General features: G+C 37.3%; 1 protein-coding gene across 1 annotated transcript in view; it reads right to left on the bottom strand.

The window, feature by feature from the left end:
* Positions 1-4915: 4915 nt before the first annotated feature.
* The window catches only part of LOC105054721 (uncharacterized), a 32114-nt gene continuing 17554 nt past the window's right edge, over positions 4916-19475 (bottom strand). The window contains exons 15-28 of the mRNA XM_010936291.4: positions 19095-19289; positions 15333-15584; positions 14267-14362; positions 14056-14150; positions 13882-13945; positions 13701-13788; positions 13551-13624; positions 8649-8734; positions 8467-8557; positions 8119-8192; positions 7262-7368; positions 6202-6320; positions 6025-6102; positions 4916-5616 (exon numbers count right to left, since the gene is read on the bottom strand). Coding sequence (XP_010934593.1) covers positions 5377-5616; positions 6025-6102; positions 6202-6320; positions 7262-7368; positions 8119-8192; positions 8467-8557; positions 8649-8734; positions 13551-13624; positions 13701-13788; positions 13882-13945; positions 14056-14150; positions 14267-14362; positions 15333-15584; positions 19095-19289 — 1659 coding nt within the window. The 3' untranslated portion in view covers positions 4916-5376. The remainder of the gene's footprint in view (positions 5617-6024; positions 6103-6201; positions 6321-7261; positions 7369-8118; positions 8193-8466; positions 8558-8648; positions 8735-13550; positions 13625-13700; positions 13789-13881; positions 13946-14055; positions 14151-14266; positions 14363-15332; positions 15585-19094; positions 19290-19475) is intronic.

Genomic DNA, 19475 nt, shown 5'->3' with positions numbered 1-19475 from the left:
GCACTCGTGGTTCTCGCCGACTTCGCCCTAGGTGGACTCCACTTAATATATATATATATATATAATCAAATCAAATCGTACTGGATCGGTTCGTTGACCAAATTGCTGGGAGTACGAATTCCAACCATCTTTCTAATTAATGTATAATAGTATAATTATTATTTAATTTTTTTAAATTATGATTTTTATAATCCTTTTAGAAAAATGTAGGGAGAAGGAGAATGTGATTTAAATCCATGGATCCTGATGGTTTTGCGAGGGATGCGGATCTTTGAATTCGGATGCGAAGAAGCGACAAGAAACGGCTATACCTATTAAAAAACAAAATTTATACCAAATATTCAAATAACTCGAGACAAAATAAGAATAATTTAATGTGTTGGATCCCACACCCGTCAAGGATTCCTGCTACCAAGTATGAGCAAGCTCACCCACCCCAGCTGTGGCCGCCCTGAGAAGGGTTGTGTGGTAGTTTGCTTGCGTGAGATGCATGAATGCAGTGAATGGCCGTAGGATGTACTAAAAACAAAGAAACGGCAGTGGGATGGGGTGAATAAACTATGCTTGTTCTTTTTGTCTTCGTTTGGCTTTCACGAGGAAATCACGCCCTCGTCGTGATCATGCCCGACCTAGACTTCAATATTGAACAAGTTGTAGTTGGCTATTTTTTTCCTTATTTTTGCTTGATTTAGGAATTTTCCTTTTTAAGCTGAAAGATGTTGAACTTTTGAATTCTTCCTTGTTACTTCATCTCATATAATTTCTGATGTATCTCTATTCCCTTTCATTCCTTCTACATACATCAAATCAGTTCTTATTCATGTTTTCAACCATTGCATATGATAGTGGAAGGGATTTACATAATAATATTAAAGGTCTATTGGGGTAATCCAGGATTGGATTGAATTTCTATTGAATTCATATTTATCCATTTTAATGTGGTTCTATCAACCAAATACCTCTCAAACCAAATCTTATGAAAAAAAAAAGATCTTCATAGATTTTTTTTTCTTCCTACAACATAATATGCCGACATGCTTGGATTCAAGTTAGGATTTAGGCTGGCTAGCTCTTAGGGACTGTTTAGATAATCCTGTGCAATCCAACAAGTCTACAAGAGTACAGACTAAGACTAGATATATTTTTATAGAATTCATAGAGATTTCTTTAGAATGAGCCGATTCGAATTTCATAGAGAAAAAAATTACCTCTTCTGCTCCTTTTTTTTTTTTTTTTTTTTCCTTCGGTCCTATGAATATGGATTGGAAGAGTTCCAATTGATTTAGGCTAGGTCGGACTTTATATTCTATAATACTAGATATCATATTTTCAATTTTAATGGTTTAATAAGCTGATCCAAACATAGGTGATAGGACAGATATGATCATTTTTCAGTGGAATGTACTTGTGTTAGTCCACATGCAGTCAAATGTTACATCCACCTTTACCTTTTAAACTAAATGGATAATATTAAATTCGTAGTATGTAAATAGATATAGGAAGAGTAACTAGTTTTTGTGCATGACATGGTCATGGTTTATTCAAGAAGACTGGTGATTTGTCATATGCTTGTGATCTCATCGATTAAGAAAAACATGATTTTATTTATTTTATTTCAAGGGTTGGCGCGTGAGGAGTAGAATCCTTGCATTCCATCTTTCCTATTCTTTATAATTATATATATTAAGTGTTTGTGTCACAAAAGGCTTTATCTAATTACAACTGGAAGAGTTGAAAAAGAAAAGAATTTACACCGACAAATTTATAAAATTCTCAAAGGGTACTTAATTATGCTTGAGGTCGCGGTTTTATTTCCCAAGAGTGATGCCTCACATAATTTGTTGAAGCAACCCTACAAGAGTGTCACAGTCGTAGAATTAATAGTTGTCGGACGACATCACTGCGTGCAAGGACAGAGATTGCATCGTGTGCCAAGGAAGGATTTATCTTTCTTTGCATAAATCCATCGTTATACACGGTTTTGCGCGGAGAAAGATAAATTCTTCTTTCACATCAAAGACAAAGATTTTATTATTTAATAATAAATTATATAAATTTTCAATAACAAATAAAATTATATTATATATATATTAAATAATTAATTAATATTAAAATTATATTTATTATAGTAGGCATCCATCAGTCGAAACCAATCATCCATTGAGATGCATCTAAAATGATACGATGAAGTTACAACAGATATGGACTTAGAACCATCAATTCAACTAGTCATGCAGGTAAAGTCCACATTTGATATCTCCTACTAACAATCTTGATTCAAAAAAAATGGAAGAGACTTCTCTTTCAATAAAAAAGTAGAATATGGTCTAACGATTTATAGAGCTAGGTCTAATAAATTCATAAATTTCGACTAGTGGCCTATGGGTTAAACTTCGATACGGAAGAGATACGAAGAGGATTCTTAGATAAGCAAGTACAAGCAATTCGAAAGAGAGACAAGCCCTAAGGGAAGGAGAAATGAGACATTCTTTGCTCTCTTGATTCTTACTATTTCTTCTCTCTATTATTTTTAAAGCTTTGGTTAACTTAAATATTAGAGGATATCCCGTAGAAATATTTTCGATGAGTATAGATTTCTTTTACAGATATTTTTTAGTATCGTAGATTTGGAACAACATCCCACTCCAACCACATCAGTATTTTCTCGAAATGTTACGGCAACAATATTAATAGAAAATAGATCTATAATGTATAAGAGAGATAATTAATTAAATATTTTTATCAGTGTGATTCAAATTCACGATCTCCAATAAATTTAAGTTCTATTTAAATTAATAAAAAAATCAGCTGATAATGTATAATAAATTTAATGATATAAAATAAAAATATTAAGTAGCAGATAAGTATCAACAAAAAAAAAAAAAAAAGGAGAGAGAGCACAACTGGCAATTGCTCTAGTAAATTGCCAGCTCTCCAAGCAAAACGCTAAACATGTGAGAGAGAGAGAGAGAGAGAGAGAGACGCAATTTGAGAACAGCAGGATGGATGTGACCTGCTGCCGCTCCGGCTGGGATGCTGAGAGTCTCTTACCTACTCCGCTGTTTCTGCTTGCTGAAGGCAATATATCTCAGACGGCAGCATGCAAGCCGTGGAGTTCATTTTTATTCCACCGGAGATAGCTATTCCTGTCTCTATCTATTCTTGGATCCATCTTTGGGGCCAAATGAGTTGGTTAGTTGAGTCTGACTGCAAGTCCAGCTTGACTCAGATGCGACTTCTTCCAATATTTCACTAATGGTCGCTCAGATCATGGTGGATAGCTTGTCAATCTCCAGCAGGGTTTTTTGTCGGATTTGGTCTATCCAACTGGATCCTATTAGGTTAGCTGGATTCAATTTGGCCAGATCTGATTGGACCCATCTCATGATTCATAAGTCTCCTTATGGGTACGGGTTGGGTAGAAGTCAGGTGGGCCAGGCGAGTTCGTTCATGGACAAAAGAAACACAACTAATTATCAGTGTTAAAAGTTCTAGCATATGAATTTTCTACAGAATCTACCATGTTTAGCATGCCAATTGAACAACATTTGCATCTCCAAGAAAATATTTAAACCTATACTTGATGGTGCTTTGGATATGGCTTTCTGGGGGGCTTCATCACTGGAAGTAGTACATAAAACCTATCAGAAAATATCAGCAAATAATTGACTCCTGCTCGTAGCACCGTTTGGAGGCCATTAGGAGTATCTTTGCACTCTTGTGTTTGTATAGCGTCTATCGTACTCAGTTGCACCGCTATTTTGTCCTCAGTGAATCCATCACCATCAGGAAATATCTGGGCACTCTTATTTTTATAGCGTCTATTGTACTCAGTTGCTGGTCCAAGAACTCGTAGGCTGGGACAACTCTAGAATCATAAAAAGTCATGAAAGTAGATAAGCACTAGCCATCCATCTACTTTTTCCTGTGACTTTGCTCTATATTTTATGCAGCATTACCAACTTTAGAGCTATCAAAAAATCAAATGTGATTCTATGGTTGTATCAAAATAGGATTATTAATACACAATCTATTTGTTTTTTTCCTCCAAATGGTGGCTATGAGTTTTTTTAGTTTTGGCTATTGCTGCTATGGAGTGAACAAATAGAATGGCTAAGCCAACAGTGTCTCTCACACATTGTCTTCAGAAAACAGGGTTAGCGCATGTTTAACGTCCGCCAAAAGTATATGGATTCCAAAAGTAAGAAAGAAGAAACATGAACACTACTGGGCTTTTTGCAGTGGATATATGATCAAACTTTATACGGTCAACCAGTCTTTCAGGCTTTTTTCGTAAAAAGAGGACCAGTCCAGCAATGGTTATTTTGCAAGTTACTGAGAAATCAAAAATGGAGGCACGGCATGGACAGATAATATATCATTTTTGGTGCAAAGATGGGCATTCCATAAACACTTTATTGAGACAAGGAAAAGAATATACACACTGGGTATAAAAGAAAGAAAGAGACTACTACTCAGACAAGTTACTTGGCAGTAAAGTCTCATGTTTTACAAGATATTTGTGCAGACGGAGGGAAAATAGAGGAGAGGAAGTGGGGCACTCTCAAATTATTTAGCTAAAAGTTCCTTAAAAGTGGTCTAGTGGCACCAAAGATGGATCGTTCCAATCTAGAAAGATCAAACGTGTGCCTAAAGCAATGCCATCTACTCTCTCACACGCATTTTCTTCCCTTGGATTTGGTGGATTTTGGGTGGAAGAGTTATATCCCCTTTTTCCCCCTCTTTTCTTTCTTGTTCTTCTTTTTTTTTTTTTTCTTTTTTTTTTTTGTGGGTGGGGCGGGGAAAGACAGTCCCCACTTCTACATACAAATGAAATACGATTTTTGGGGAAGCTCAGATATCACAAAAAGACTTTTTCTTGGATGGATTTCATCCACATGTTTGACAAACAATATATTGAGAATTGAGATGGTACCCAACCTTCATCAACTTCACAATATGCTAACTGTCTTTCAGCTGAAAAGGCAATCTGAAACAAGAAGAGTTTGTAAAGCATCTCGTAATGGAGGAAAGAACGCAGTATATACAACCATTGCAAACCACAAAAAAGTTTAGTATTATATAGATGGACACAATAACTTTTTACACACCATCCTGCAAAATTCTGCTCCAGCTCACAGATGGTTTTTGGTGGCACAGAAATGCACAAGCTGTCTGAAATCCTGGTTGATGGACCACGAAATTAGGTCAACATATTTTGATCAGTTTTGTGGCAGTCAAGCTCTTTGAATGTGCTCTGTAAAATGGGAGTGATGAAAGCCTGCTCAGTTTAGATTCAATTGCATCCTGGTCAACTTAGATGCCGCCATAATGGATGCTATCCCTTCTAATAGGGAAAGAAGGATGACCACGAGATTATGTTAAACTATTTGCTAATTTCTCAAATCTTTGAGCAATGGTTTGATGATTGCTGTGTTTGTAGACATCAAGCAAGGACTTCATTCCTCTGGATAACATAGCTTTGTTTGGAACGTACAATGTAGAACCATCCCCATGGTTTTCACTAGATGCAGTCTGGCTTGCCGAGGGCTGATCATCAGCTTCCTTTAAGGCTAAGCACAACTTCTGGAACCACTCCTCTAGGAAAGGGGCTCTCTAGAACAAGCACAATGTCATAGAATTAGTGACATCACTGGAGAATAAATATATATATCAAGGCAATCTGCTAGGTGTACAAAATAAAAGTGAGAGTGAACAGAAAAAGTTTCTGGAGTTCATGGTTCCAGACTGGCTAATAACATGCAAGCACTTAATAAAAAAAATAGATTTTTATTATCTCTTCAAGAAATTGATGATAAATTAAACTAATTGATTAGCATTCTTACAGTTGCTTGTTTATAACTGATACAATTTTTAAAAAAATCCAGTAATTTTAGTCCCAGGTTAGAAGTATGGTTTTCAGAAATGTGCAAATTTCGACCTAAAGAATTAAAATAAAAAGATATATATACAGCATTGAAGTAAAAGAACCTCAAATACATTTCCAACAAGAGTCATCCATACCTTAGTGAGAAAATCTTTTAGAGATTGGTCATCCGCAGATGAAACAAAACCAAGCACATGCAAAGTGGTCAACGTAAGCTGGGAAAAAAGAAAAAATAAAGGTTAATCCAACTAACACAATTGAGAAGACAGTTTACTTAGAGGTGCATGACTTCTTTGGTCTTCCATTATTCTGACCTGCTTTTCAAGATTGTCCTTATATCTAAAACTTGATGGTGTTGAAGAGAGGTCTGAGCCTAATGATTCGAGTATGTTTTCTAGACCTTGAACAACATCAGGAAATGAGCTCCCATAATCTGCATTGTACAAAAGAAACATGAATATGCATTGGCATTCAAATCTCTAGTAACTGAAGCAGCAACCATGTACATCGGCAGAATGATGGCCTAAGCAAAGTTAATGAATATTGAATAAATATGAGGAAGCAAACTAACAAGGGATGCCATGTTGATGACTCTTTTTGTCAGTTCTAGAGTTGCAAAATCTTCATGCATAAGTAAATTGTTTGATTCTGATCATATGTCATAATAATATGCAGAAAGTCAATTTTATTTTGGACTAATTCCATGGAAAAATGTTGGTTATTTATGCTGATCTGTTAAAACATATTAGTCATGTTAGAGTTATTGCCACAACTATTCTTTAAATTAAGATGGAATCACATGAAATTTGCTAGCAATTTATCATGTCCTGTCAAAACCTGGGAGAAACACTATTTGACAACAATAGAGAACAAAGAATTGATATTCTGCAGTTACTTGTTATGAGGTTTCTAACAAGCATCATTTAAGCACAATGTCTTTGGACAAACAATAATTTTAGATAAGAATGAAATGATATAATAGATTGGGTCAATAAGCATATGAAATTTTTATCACACTCCAAACTGATAATTAGAACATAATATGCTGCATGCTTTTTAACTTGCAGACTCCATAGTGCAGAAGCAAAATAAGAAAAACAATTCGATGATCTTTCAAGTCTAGTCTTAAATGGCAATTGAAGACAAAAGTAACAATAGCACAAAGCTATATCCAAAGTGCAGCATAAAAATATTTCCTGGTGATGGAGGGTTGGTTGGTGCGTGTGAGAGGGGGAGGGGGGGACAGATAGATCGATATATATATATATATATATATATATATATATATATATATATATATATATATATATATATATATATATAGAGAGAGAGAGAGAGAGAGAGAGAGAGAGAGAGAGAGAGATCATTACTAACCAAGCCTAGTTGCTGGAACAGCTAAAGCAACAGCAGCATGTATTCTGATCTTAAAGTTGGTAGAGTCACGAAGGAGCAATAGAAGAATGCTATAAACAGCAGGTGCCCTGTCAGATGCCACACAAGATAATCCTTAAAACAAGCTCCTTCCATCAAACCATCAACATGAAAGCAAGGCCAAGCAAGTCTTACATAATCAATGAACATTGACTAGTCAGAAACAGATCATATGAATAAACAAGAATAACAATGGAAAAGATTTAAAAAGGAAAAAAAAAAGAGGTAAGCCATAGTTATGGTGGGGCAAGGGGTTGGCTGGAAGTTAGAAAGGGAAATCAAGCTATAATATTGAATACAGCAATTCTGGTAGTCTACTAGTGTACAAAGAGCAAAAATGGTGACTAACGAGGTTCAATTTCAAAAACTGTGCACATGGGTGTCTATGAGATATGCTACTCCTCTATCCAAGGCATCAACCAGACACAAAATGAGAAATACCAATGTGCTATTGTTTTTAAATGAATGATATAACAAATAAATTCTGCATCCACAACATGATCTTGATTTGCACATCTAAAAACATAGAACCAAAATACTACAGGTTTGTACACTTCTAAACCAGAAATAATACCAATACAGGGTGTCAAGCCATTAAACCTATAGGCTGATTGATGCATTCTAAATGATCTTTAAAACAAATGATTATTATTTTCTAGGCATTTTTAGCATAAATTCAGACAAGAGTGATAAGCAAAAGTGTTATAATATTTCAGTTGAATATTTAAGGCATGGAGACATTGCTATTGTCTATCAAACTTGTCTAATAACAAAATTGCACATGAAAAATGGCTCCTTACCAAGATGCATCATGCAACTTCAATGTGTCATTCATAAATAAGTTGCTCAAAGCATGGCAAACATTCCACTGGACCTGGATACAAATGCAAAAAGTTCAAGGTGGTCAACAAGAAGTAGGCAATATTAATGAATCTTTCTTTCCCAGTAAATTATCTAAGTAGCAGAACCAAATAGTTACACTTTGCCAAAGAATCATATGACGCTCAAGTGTCACTAACAATAATCTATAAAGTCTATTAATAGGATATGTCCCATGTAGAGAGTGCTAGTTCTTCAAACAACGCAAGTTTTACCAAAATAATTTCTGAATTGTTTGATGTCAAAATACAAACACGGAGATGATGTACCTTTACATTTCCAGTAGTTACACATGAAACAAATGCTTGCACCATTCTCTCAAGCCACTGGGAATCACCAGACAAGGTGGAACATGGCACACTGTTTGCCAATAAAAGAAAAGCTATTTCAGGTTTACAGACATTGCTTGGTGAAAATTCAGTGAGCCTAGTGGAGTTAACAAAAGCCATACCTTGGCCTATTGTTTGTCATAGGATGATGAGTAAATCTGATGAATCTTGAAAGATTTCCAAGGGCCCTCACAGCATTAGATTTGATCTAATAAAAAGGTAAACCTTTAGAAACTACTAATTAATTAAAATTTATTATAAAGAAGAGGTAATAACTGTTACACATGTGAAAAATGGAATACTCGTCCTCATCCTGATAATACGAGTTGTTCCACAAATAACCTAGATTATTTCACAAATAAAGGAATGGATAGTATTAAACAGCTGAAGATGTGACTCAGATAATTCTTTTAGCAGTAGAGGATTAATAGGAAAGGTTGAATTCTATAGCCTTCCCATAGTGAATTATGATTGTTCCAGCTGGTATAGCATCCCAACAGCAAAGAAGGTAAGATTTGTCAAAGCAATATCAACAAGTACATCAAAGTTGTGGTGCTCTAGCCAAGAAAAGTGACTACATGGATCTGACCCCAATCTTTGAATGGATATTATTTGCAGAGAAGAAATTATTGAAGGATTGCAAGTCCAACAGAACAATTAATAATTTCTTCCGAATAAAACAAATTATTGGAAATTTGCCATATATTCAAATTTAAAGACACTAAAAGATCATAAAACAATGTTTACCCCTCCAAAAGGACTCCTGACTTGTGATAACTCCAGGACTCCAAAAATTCAAGTTGACTAACAAAAGAAACTCTTAGTTTCCCTAAAATCCAAAAACACTAGCACTTAATTATCTTAAAGAATTAAGACTTGGGCAATTAGCATCCTTACTTAGGTTAAAAGTAAATAGTTAAAAAAGTTCAGGCCCTTTAAAGTTCACCGAAAATAATCCTGGGAAAATAAATAAAATTTTAAAGCAAAAGCATATACCTTACAGCATGGTTTGCCATACCGTGCCGAACCGGCCGGTACACCCCATCTCGTACCGGACCGGCGGGGAACCGGCATGATTCGGCCGGTAAAATCGATACACCGGCGGTACCGACAAATAAAGAACGAAAAGTGAGAAAGAGAGAGAGAGGGGAGGGAAGAGAGGGAGGTAGGAGCCGCCGGAGGCCAGCGGTGGCCGGCTGCGGCCGTCGGAGGGCTTCCGAGCCCCGTATCGCCCGATAGGACTTTCAAGAGAGCAAAAAAGAGAGAGAGAGAGCGCTCGGAGGGGGGTGGAGAACCTACCGGACAGACGGTGCCTCCGTTGCGAGGCTCCCGGTGGCCGGCGAGCCGACGGCCTGAGGGCGGTCGAGCGGGCGGCCGGAGCCCCTCCACGGCTCCGCCCCCTTCTTCTTTTTTGAAACAAACGTCGTCTGTTTCGATTTTTTCTTTTTTTTTTTTGTTTTAAACTTATGAAGTCGGCAACTGGGTTGCCGACTTAAGAATTTTTTTTTAAAAAAAACAAAAATCGTGAAGCCGGCAAATCGTTTGCCGACTTCACTTAAAACCACGTTTTTAAAAAAATTTGCGAAACAGGGGCATCGCGATGCCCCTGTTTCCCGCCTGCGGCACCGCGCGCGTGGACAGCGCCCTTCGACGGCCACGGTGGCCAGTCGGAGGCCGTCCGGCGACCCCGCCGGCTCCTTCCCCTCCCTCTTTTTTTTTTGTCTTCTTCTTTCTCTCTCTCTATTTCTCTCAATTTCTTACTTTCTTCTTCCGATTCGGATCGTCGGTTCGGTACGATATGAAACCATACCGAACCGTACCGCCGGCCGGCCGAAACGGCCGGCGGTACCGGTTCAGCAAACCTTGCCTTACAGCATTCTTTACCCTAAATAAGTTAGAATCTTAGCTTGGAGTAGAAAAACCTCAAACACAACTCTGGACCTTTTAGAAAAAGTAAAATTGATTATACAAAAATAGCTAAGCCCCACACACCGAAGTTATTACAGAAGATTTCTGTAGCTTCAATTAAGATGGATAATAAAAGCTAATTCAAGCATCTCTTCTACATTATGCTTTGGTGCCGAAGAGCAATAATGATGGTAGGATGATCATTCTTTGCACACTGGAATATTAGTCATCACTTCTAGAACACTTAAATTTGTATAGAGTCCAAAGATTAACAAAAGCCACCTCAGTTTGCTACTCTTTGATAGCTTATTGAGTTTCACTCGAAGAAAGTGAATCCCTCTGCATGGCAATATTCTCAACATCATATACAAGATTCAACTTCACATGATATTCTTGACAATTCACATTATAATCGCATTCTTCATATCTTATTACTTTGGGAAGCATATCATCTGTATCTTTATTAACATCATGGGGATAATGTAGACCATTTTTTATTTTACCACTGGGTTAATGCACATTATAGAAAGGGCTTCTTTAGCTCTTTATATGAATCTATTGGCTCAGAACATCTTGAAGTAGAATTTTTTTTTCATACTTTTCAATTACAGAAAAATGAGAAGCATATGGCTTTACTTCCATAATAAAACAATTTTTTGGAGAATATCAATTTTCCTCAAAAGGAATACCAAGAATGATAAGCACTTCTCAAATTTGTACCCACTTAGCTTTTATTTTAATTCCCTCAACACATTCAATTGTTCATTCTTATGGAAAAGAATAATGACTTACCCTTGCCTTGAAGATAGAACCTTTTCTGTTTGAGGGTTTAGGGTTTAAGGTACATCAGAACTTGCTTCCCTACTATTTGATGCAGATTTCGTATAAGATAAAGATGGTAAAGGAAACAGGAAGAAAAAGGAAGAAGAATACAAAAAAAGAGATGCGAAAGTGCACAAGAAAAAAAAAAAACAACTTTGAGAACTAATATGTTCTTCTAAATTTCATGAGTCCACAAAGCGTTGTACTCAGGTATATTAGAACTACCATAAGACAACGTTTTCTCATCAACTGACTTTTAATCAAACAAAGATCCCTAATATTGTGAACTATTCAAGGATATATAGCATACTGTTGTTTTGGTAGGTTTGCTAGGTGTCTGGGGATTTGCCTATGCAGTGTACAAGTTTGTAAACCATAGGCAACTATTGTTCAGACAGCCATGACGTGCATGCTTCCTAAATCCTTGGGTGTCTGTCAGGGATGGTGAGCAATATATTAGCAGCGATTTATCACGAAGTGGTTATCTATCTAAAGCACATATAATAATAACGATGATAATAATAATAATAGGACCCAGATGTTCCCTACCTGCTTAAGCAGGTGCCCATATCATATATGAAAGGGCTGTCTGGTCATTCTACGTTCGTCTTACCACCAAGATGATTGCTCAGGTGCCTCTGTTATCACTCATTACAACAATGCTCCATATATCCTTCAATTATTTTTATAATAATATACACAAATGGCCACGTAAGTTAAGTGCAGTACTTGCAGGTCAGCGTGGACCAGCATGCAGCATGCCTGCATGCCATTGCATGTGTGCATGTGTTTATGCATGCCAACAGATGGACAAAACATGATGCTTGGAGGCTTATATACATGTGTCAGCATGTGCAACCATCCATACCAGTATGCATGTGCATATAATGCAATACAGCTTTCTTTTGAGGTCCATTCAAATGCGTATTACTTTAAATAAGCATCCCAGACTTTTTCAATTTGAAATCCTAGACCCAAGTTCCAACCTCCAGCTAGTTGGACCACCAAAGAAGCTAAACAATCTTCTACCATATGAGCTAACAAAACGGCAATAAGTTATAACTGCTTGGTAATAGATTTTACTAATTTTAGTATATTCTGAGAAATGTTCCTTATTGTTAACCACCTATACAATATATGAATATAATGTTCACAACAGATGACATGAGGCTTGTCAAAATATTACATTATTAAATATAGTATGAACGCAAAATGAAGAAGTTCTAAATTAAGCCAGATGCACCGGCACTTAGGCTATGTATCTTGCCTTAAGTCACCTAAATAGTTTGAACACCACAGTATAGAGTTCCAAGGTTGTCCATCTCGAACCAGCAAATAAATCTTGGGCACAGACAAAAGAAAGGAATCAAGCAATGCCGCATTTGAGATACAAGATTGCACCAATCATACTTGAAATTTAGAAGAAACTACCAGATTATACCAAAGTTACGGTATATTAAGATTACATCTTCAATACTCAAACGGTCAAACCAAGATGCTTACTAATGGTCCTCCAATCATTGGTGGCTATTTTCAGGGCATTTTTGGTGGTGGAAGTAAGACATCCATTATTTCTAAGGGGACATGTAAAGATGGCCAACCTCCTCAAGCCATGCCCAACAGCATAGTCCAAATATTCTTTTGGTAAACTTTTCCCATTATGTCCTTTTACAGAGGTACTAATGAAATGGTATGGAGCATCATATTACATAGTGGACCTTTGTTCTTTAACAAGATGATAGATGATTGGTATGCAAGATGATGGTCATTAGAAAACCTATTTGTCCTTGCATAATGAGAGAGCCACAACCAATAAATGATGAGAAGAATTTGACCGCAAATAAGCTAAAACACCAAAAGTTTCTGGGGTGAAACATGTAGACTGAAATTGTTGGATGGTGATGTATATATGAACTTCTTGTGAGAGCAGTTGAAACATTTGAGTGGATTTTTTCTCATGGTACGCATATTGATGCAAAAATATAGAGATGAAAGTAGTTGTACAGAAATTGAGCTTAGGATGCATTGTTCATCATCTTTAATTTTGGTAAACTGTAGAGATGAAATATCTTTTGCTGAAGATGGGGCAAAAAGCATAGGGAAGCGAACACAGGAACAAGAGAGGAGGCAAGATTCTGAAGCAAGTACAGAAGTCTCAGCAGAAGAGTTCAGCTACTAGGTTTTAGTGGCTAGCAGTTGTTTTCTCATTTTATGAATCCCTTTATTGTTTAGTTACATATTGCAATGACCAAGTAAGTGCATTAGATGATACAATTCTATCTTAATCTCCTCACCTTATCACCATCCTTGGTTAACCGCAAAGCACTCTCTACTAAAAGAGATATGTGCCTGGAATCAGTAACTTCACCTGCATTTGAGAATTAAGGACATATGAGCCCGAACTATAAAAACTAGCAAAACCAGGTCAGTGCTTGCTAAACTACCTGCTGAGTTCTCCAAGCACAATTCGGTTGCTTTGTGGCGAAAAGAATCACATATATTTGCTAATGCCCAGGAGGCTGTAATACGAACCTGAATGAAGTATCCGACGAAAATGAAAGAAGTCTATGAGTTAATATCTAAGAATAATAGAAAAGCAACAGTGTTAAGGGAGGGTTTAGATACTGAGGCTAGGGGGTCATGTGTGTTGAACTCAGCTGCACAAATAATGTCATTAAGCATCCTTGACCTGGAAAGAGGAACTCTTCTGATTATTATTGTTCACAAATGAATCCGTAGATCGATTAATAGAGTTAACCTCATGGATTCTCAAAATCTAAAACAAGTTGAAAAAAATACCGAGAAACAATTTGTGAGAAACATGCAATGACACCAATGGCCCTGCAAGCGGCTGATCTGACAGATGGAGCTGCATCTTTGACTGCTGCAGTAACCTACACAGGATATATAATTGGCTATTTAGCCACATATTCTTATTGTCTAACTTCTGTTAAGAAACAGCTCATTGCAACTGTCACTAGACCTAAGCCACCAAGTTGGCTGAACATACAGCTGAAGAAATAACAAATTCTTGTTTGTCCTCAGTGAGAGAGAAGAAAACGGCAGAAGTCATTCCTGCAAAGCATGTAACTGATGCTGCCCTCACCTGAAGTAATAAAAGCACAACTTTAAGAAAAACATAACCATAACCACCAAGCCATGTCACAACTATTTGAGGTCAGATTTCAGAGGAAATTTTTTAAAAATCCACACGCAAATTAAGTGGCAATTCATCTCTGGACTTTAAGTACATCTTCACTATTTTTAAATGACTAAATGATGAATAATGCATTTGCTTCCTACATACTGAAATTAAATTCCCTAATCTGGACTGAATGTGGATTCAGCTGACTTATGTCCATCCACAGATGTAATCTGGTTTTTCCTTATTAATGTCTCACATTCTCACTTCCTGAACTTTGAAGACTTCCTCAAGATGCACCCAACACTTGGCAGAATTACAAATACTTCTTCAAGTCATTCTGAGTCCCTAGCCCCCACTCTACCATCATGAAATGGTGCAAACAGTTGTATGGCAGCTTAGATTAATAAATCAAAAAATCACAAACCATCATAAGCAAAAATTCATACATGGGTATGACTATATGATGCATGATATCCAGTGGCACTAGCAAATAACCAGCATACAGTCAACAACTGTAAATATTTCCAGATTTTTGTACCAGTCAACAGCAGTGCACAATGTGGAGACTAGCAGCTATTTTGAGTACATGAACAGAAAAACAAGGATAGGCCTGCACTGAGTAATTTGTATTACTCATTCTCATCTGAATATCATCTTCACAATGTCATAAGAACTGAACAACAGATTACAAAGATTGAATTTGTCCTATGCCCTTTCAAGTATATTCCTAATAATCTCCAAACACAACAAAGTGACATAAGGACAAGCTCAAGAATGTAAAAATGACGGTTGATGCCCATTCTGCAAATAGGAGTGCTACTTGGTTTAGTTGGACTCAAATCTAAGCATAGAAGTGGTATCTAAAGAATGTGATGTCTTAAAAGATGAATAAAAAAAATAAAAAAGATGAGTCAGCAACATTATAACATACCATAGGAGAAGCATGTGGCAAACACTTAGGTAGATGCTTCTCAATCATCCCATTCCACTGCTCACACCCAGATTGACAATCTGCTGTATAACTGCTTGATGCCTCAAGACCATCAAGTTCATATGAAGGGGCAGATGAAATCCTTTTCCTTCTAGAAGAATCAGATATCTGTTGGATGTCTTGTAGTCTGCATTCTAGAAGGTCATCTGCTCCTTTAAATCCAGATGCTGCACGAAGACACTCATCCAAAACCTAAATCACAAGTCAGTTTCATATCATAGGATTTGATTTGCTTAACTTGCATTATGGTAAAACCATCCCTTCCAGATTATGTTGTCAGAGAATATCTATAGCTAGTGCACATGATTCAAACATAAGATAGTTTGTGGATTTCTATGATTTAGAATAGAGTATCATGTATTGTGCAAACCACTACATAAAAATGCACTGTAGCATGTCAGTCAAAGATGGTTTAAGAAACTTGCATATCCTTCAGTGCCAGTGTATGTCAAGACTTGATGTTGTACACTGCGATACATGTATTTTGTAGACATAGGCACAACCATAATAAATTCAATTTAAAAGAAGTTTCTAGCATCTTGCTGAAGAATATTTGAACAAGTAAAAATATCTTTTACCTAATTCATAAAAATCCATCATCAGATATCATCTGTTTGACACATTCATTTCTAAATTTCATTTATCAAAAATTGCACAACTGCATTTAGACATTGCTGACACAAAAGTAGCTCAAAATTCATGATGAAAACTACAGATAGACATGTCAATATTTTTTTATATGCTAGTAAAAGCAAGTGAGAATTACATGGCTATACATTAAGAAGAAATGTGGACAGAACCTGATTGCAATAGTCCAGGACAAGGTTGGCAGAACCGGTACCGGTGGCCGGATCGGCCGGCCGGCGGAACGGTACGGCAAGCCTCTGTTCCGTTCCGAACCGACGAAGGAAAACACGGACAAACCGGGGAAGAAAAAGAGAGAGAGAAAGAAATAGAGAGAGAGAGGGGGAGCGAGAAAGAAAAAGAGGGAGGGAATCCGTCGGAGGGCAGCCGTGGCTGTCGGGCGGCAGAAAGAGCTCCCGCAGCTCCGCATGGGGAACAGGGGCGATCTACCCCTATTTCTCGGGGCTTTGTTTTAAAAAAGCTTTTTCAAAGTGAAGTCGGCATGGGTTTTGCCGGCAAAGTGACCCATGCCGACTTCACTTTGAAAAGACTTTTTTTAAAAAAAGCTCGAGAAACAAGGGCGGATCGCCCCTGCTCCCCGCGCAGAGCCGCGGGAGCCCCTTTCCGCCGCCTGACGGCCATGGCTGCCCTCCGGCGGCCCCTCCGATGGATTCCTCTCCCTCTTTTTCTTCCTTCCTCCCTCTCTCTCTATTTCTCTCTTTCTCTCTTTTTCTTCCTCGGCACCGGCATGTGCCGTTTTGCACGCCGGAACCGTCTCGGTTCTTCGCCGGGATGGTTCGGCACACCCCGTATTGGACGGTTCGGCTCGGTACGGCATTCTTTGGTCCAGGATATACTAAGCTCTGTTTAATCAGAATGAAATGTACAAGACGATTCAAATTAGCCGAAGGAGAATAATAAAAGTTCATGTGTAAAAATGAGTTTAAAGATAATGAAATTGTGAATTACACTGAAGTTGTTGGAGTAGTCAGCCTATATATCAAATGGTTATTTTGTTTGAAGTTTAAATTATGTGATATTAAGGCTGTAAATACTGTAATCCAGAGGAAAATTTTGTTTTGCTTTGTTTTTATGCTATGTATATACAGATTCAAACCCTGAAGGAAACATGATGGAAGTCAAGACAAATAACCGGATTTTCGCCCTGCTACAACGTGGTGGGAAGATGGAGTCAGTCTCAAAGGAAGGCCGCACGTTTGTAGGAACATCACAATTATACGCAATCTCAGAGTTGTTTTGAGATAGATACTATATCTCATCCCTCAGATCAATGAATTACAAGCTATCTTGATCGGTCAGAGAAGGAAAGGAAGGAGATTACTCTTTCAAAGAATGATGACACCCTGGCTCAATACATTCCATACATTGATCAAGAAAGAAACGGCGCACTTGATAGAAAGCATTCGTCCCTCCTAGCCTGTGACAAACAGGCCAAGCACCATCATACGCAGGAATTGAATCTAGAGAACCGCTCCTTTAATACCTTGCCAGAAGCTCTTCACTCAGACATGGCAAAACATCTTCGGAGGGTACCAATCTGGAGATAGGAAATAGATGGGTCTTGAAAGTGACCAGAGCTATTTGGAGCGTGTTGACCAGTTGAGTGGAGTACATGAGCGTTCCGTGATGTTTAGTCAAATCCCGTACTGTAATGTATTGTGCCTTTAACAACATATACAAACAGCAAGGAGAAAGAAGAAACAAACAATCAAGATTTATTGGGGAAAATTTGAAAATAGATGCGATCCACCATAACTAAGTGTAACAAGAGGAAGGTATACCGGAGTTTGCAGACTGCAGCCGTAATGCATGTATAGCAAGGAAGGATGCAATGTCAGTTGAGATATATTAGAATAGCCAGCAACTAAGTTAAACCAAGGATTTAAGTATCAGCTACATATTGGTGTGTATTGGATGTACTGTACCAGACCGGCACACACCTTGGTACAGTACCAAAACAATACATGTCACACAGCTCACTGTTCTAGTGCTGGAATCCAAAGGCAATCCTGTGTTGCGGTACAGTATTGTATGATACCCATCTGCAACATACCAGTAAGGTACACCAATACAAGTATAGGTACCACTCTGATTCTTGAAACAAACTATTAGCGGTATTTCAGAGTTGAAGTTTCTTTCGCCTGACAAACTCAACAAACAGGACTTTTAAGTGCACAAAAAAGTGTGCATATGAGCACTTAAAGATCTCTGTATTAGAAATTGGTGTCCACAATCAATTGTCAACACTCAATGAAAATTATTATACTGATTAATTTTCTGAATCGCTTAGCCTCCCGTTCCCTCAAAAAAAGAAAAATAATTATAACGATTATAAATACACAAGTCTTATGCAAAAGAATACTTTGACATTTGAGAACACCTATCCTCATGAGTTTAAACATGTTGGAAGTGTGTTAGATGTGCCCAAGATGGCAGGATGAACTACTGTACTTAGTGGTTGGATACATAACACAGAATAACTTGCAACCTCATAAAAAACCAGATATATTAGTATACCATTTCATTGGTTATTGATTACCAATGATTGTTTTACAATTTATTATATAAGTCATATAGTTCACATTTCTAGCACATATAATATCTAATGATCATATACAAGGTTTCCAAATGGCTGGATAGAAAGATAGATGGTTTGCAGCAAATATCTAATGTAAGATGCAACAATGAATTTAGGGCATGTTTGGTTGGCGGAGAGTGGGAGTTGGGCTGTGGAATGGAAATGGGAATGAGTAACTCCTATTCTAGCCATTTGGTTGGGGAGAGTTGCATTTCCATTCTGATTCCAAGGAGAAATGGGAATATACTGCAACCCTCCAAAACCCAATCCCGACTCTACCCTAATATTCAAATCCCATTATAATTCCAATTCCAGTTATGAACCCAACATGTTGAGAAATATGGCCATTCTAATTCCCATTCCAATCCATTTCAATTCCGATTTTGATTCCAGTCATGAACCAAATGCACCCTTAGGATATGATACTATGTATTGAGATTTAAGTTAGTAACACTATACAGCTGGAGCAAAGAATATACCTTGATACCAGCCATAATGCATCTCTCCATGGTTGACCCTAAGGTTTTGCCAATTTCGCCCTTACACAAACCAACAAATTCAGAGCTAGAATCATCAAGAATTTGTATTTGCAGCAATTCATAAACAGTAGCTGAAATTTGTTCCCAGAATCTGTTTACTATGTTGGGGTAGTTGTGAGATACTGCTCTCAGGGCCTGCAACCACAACAAAAGGTTAATATGTACACCAAGTGTCAATGCAAGCTTACTTCACTCGAAGTTGAGGAAACCATAGATGAAATACAGTGTCCTTTGCAGAATTATCAATGTACATGTTCTAACATGGTATTTCACATTAATTCAGAATGTGTAACATCCTCTTATAAGGGTAATTTTGGATAC

This window comes from Elaeis guineensis, chromosome 12 (assembly GCF_000442705.2).
Source record: "Elaeis guineensis isolate ETL-2024a chromosome 12, EG11, whole genome shotgun sequence".
In the NCBI taxonomy this organism is placed as follows: domain Eukaryota; kingdom Viridiplantae; phylum Streptophyta; class Magnoliopsida; order Arecales; family Arecaceae; genus Elaeis; species Elaeis guineensis.
The sequence above is the reverse complement of the archived record's forward strand: the minus strand, read 5'-3'. Positions and strand labels throughout refer to the sequence as shown.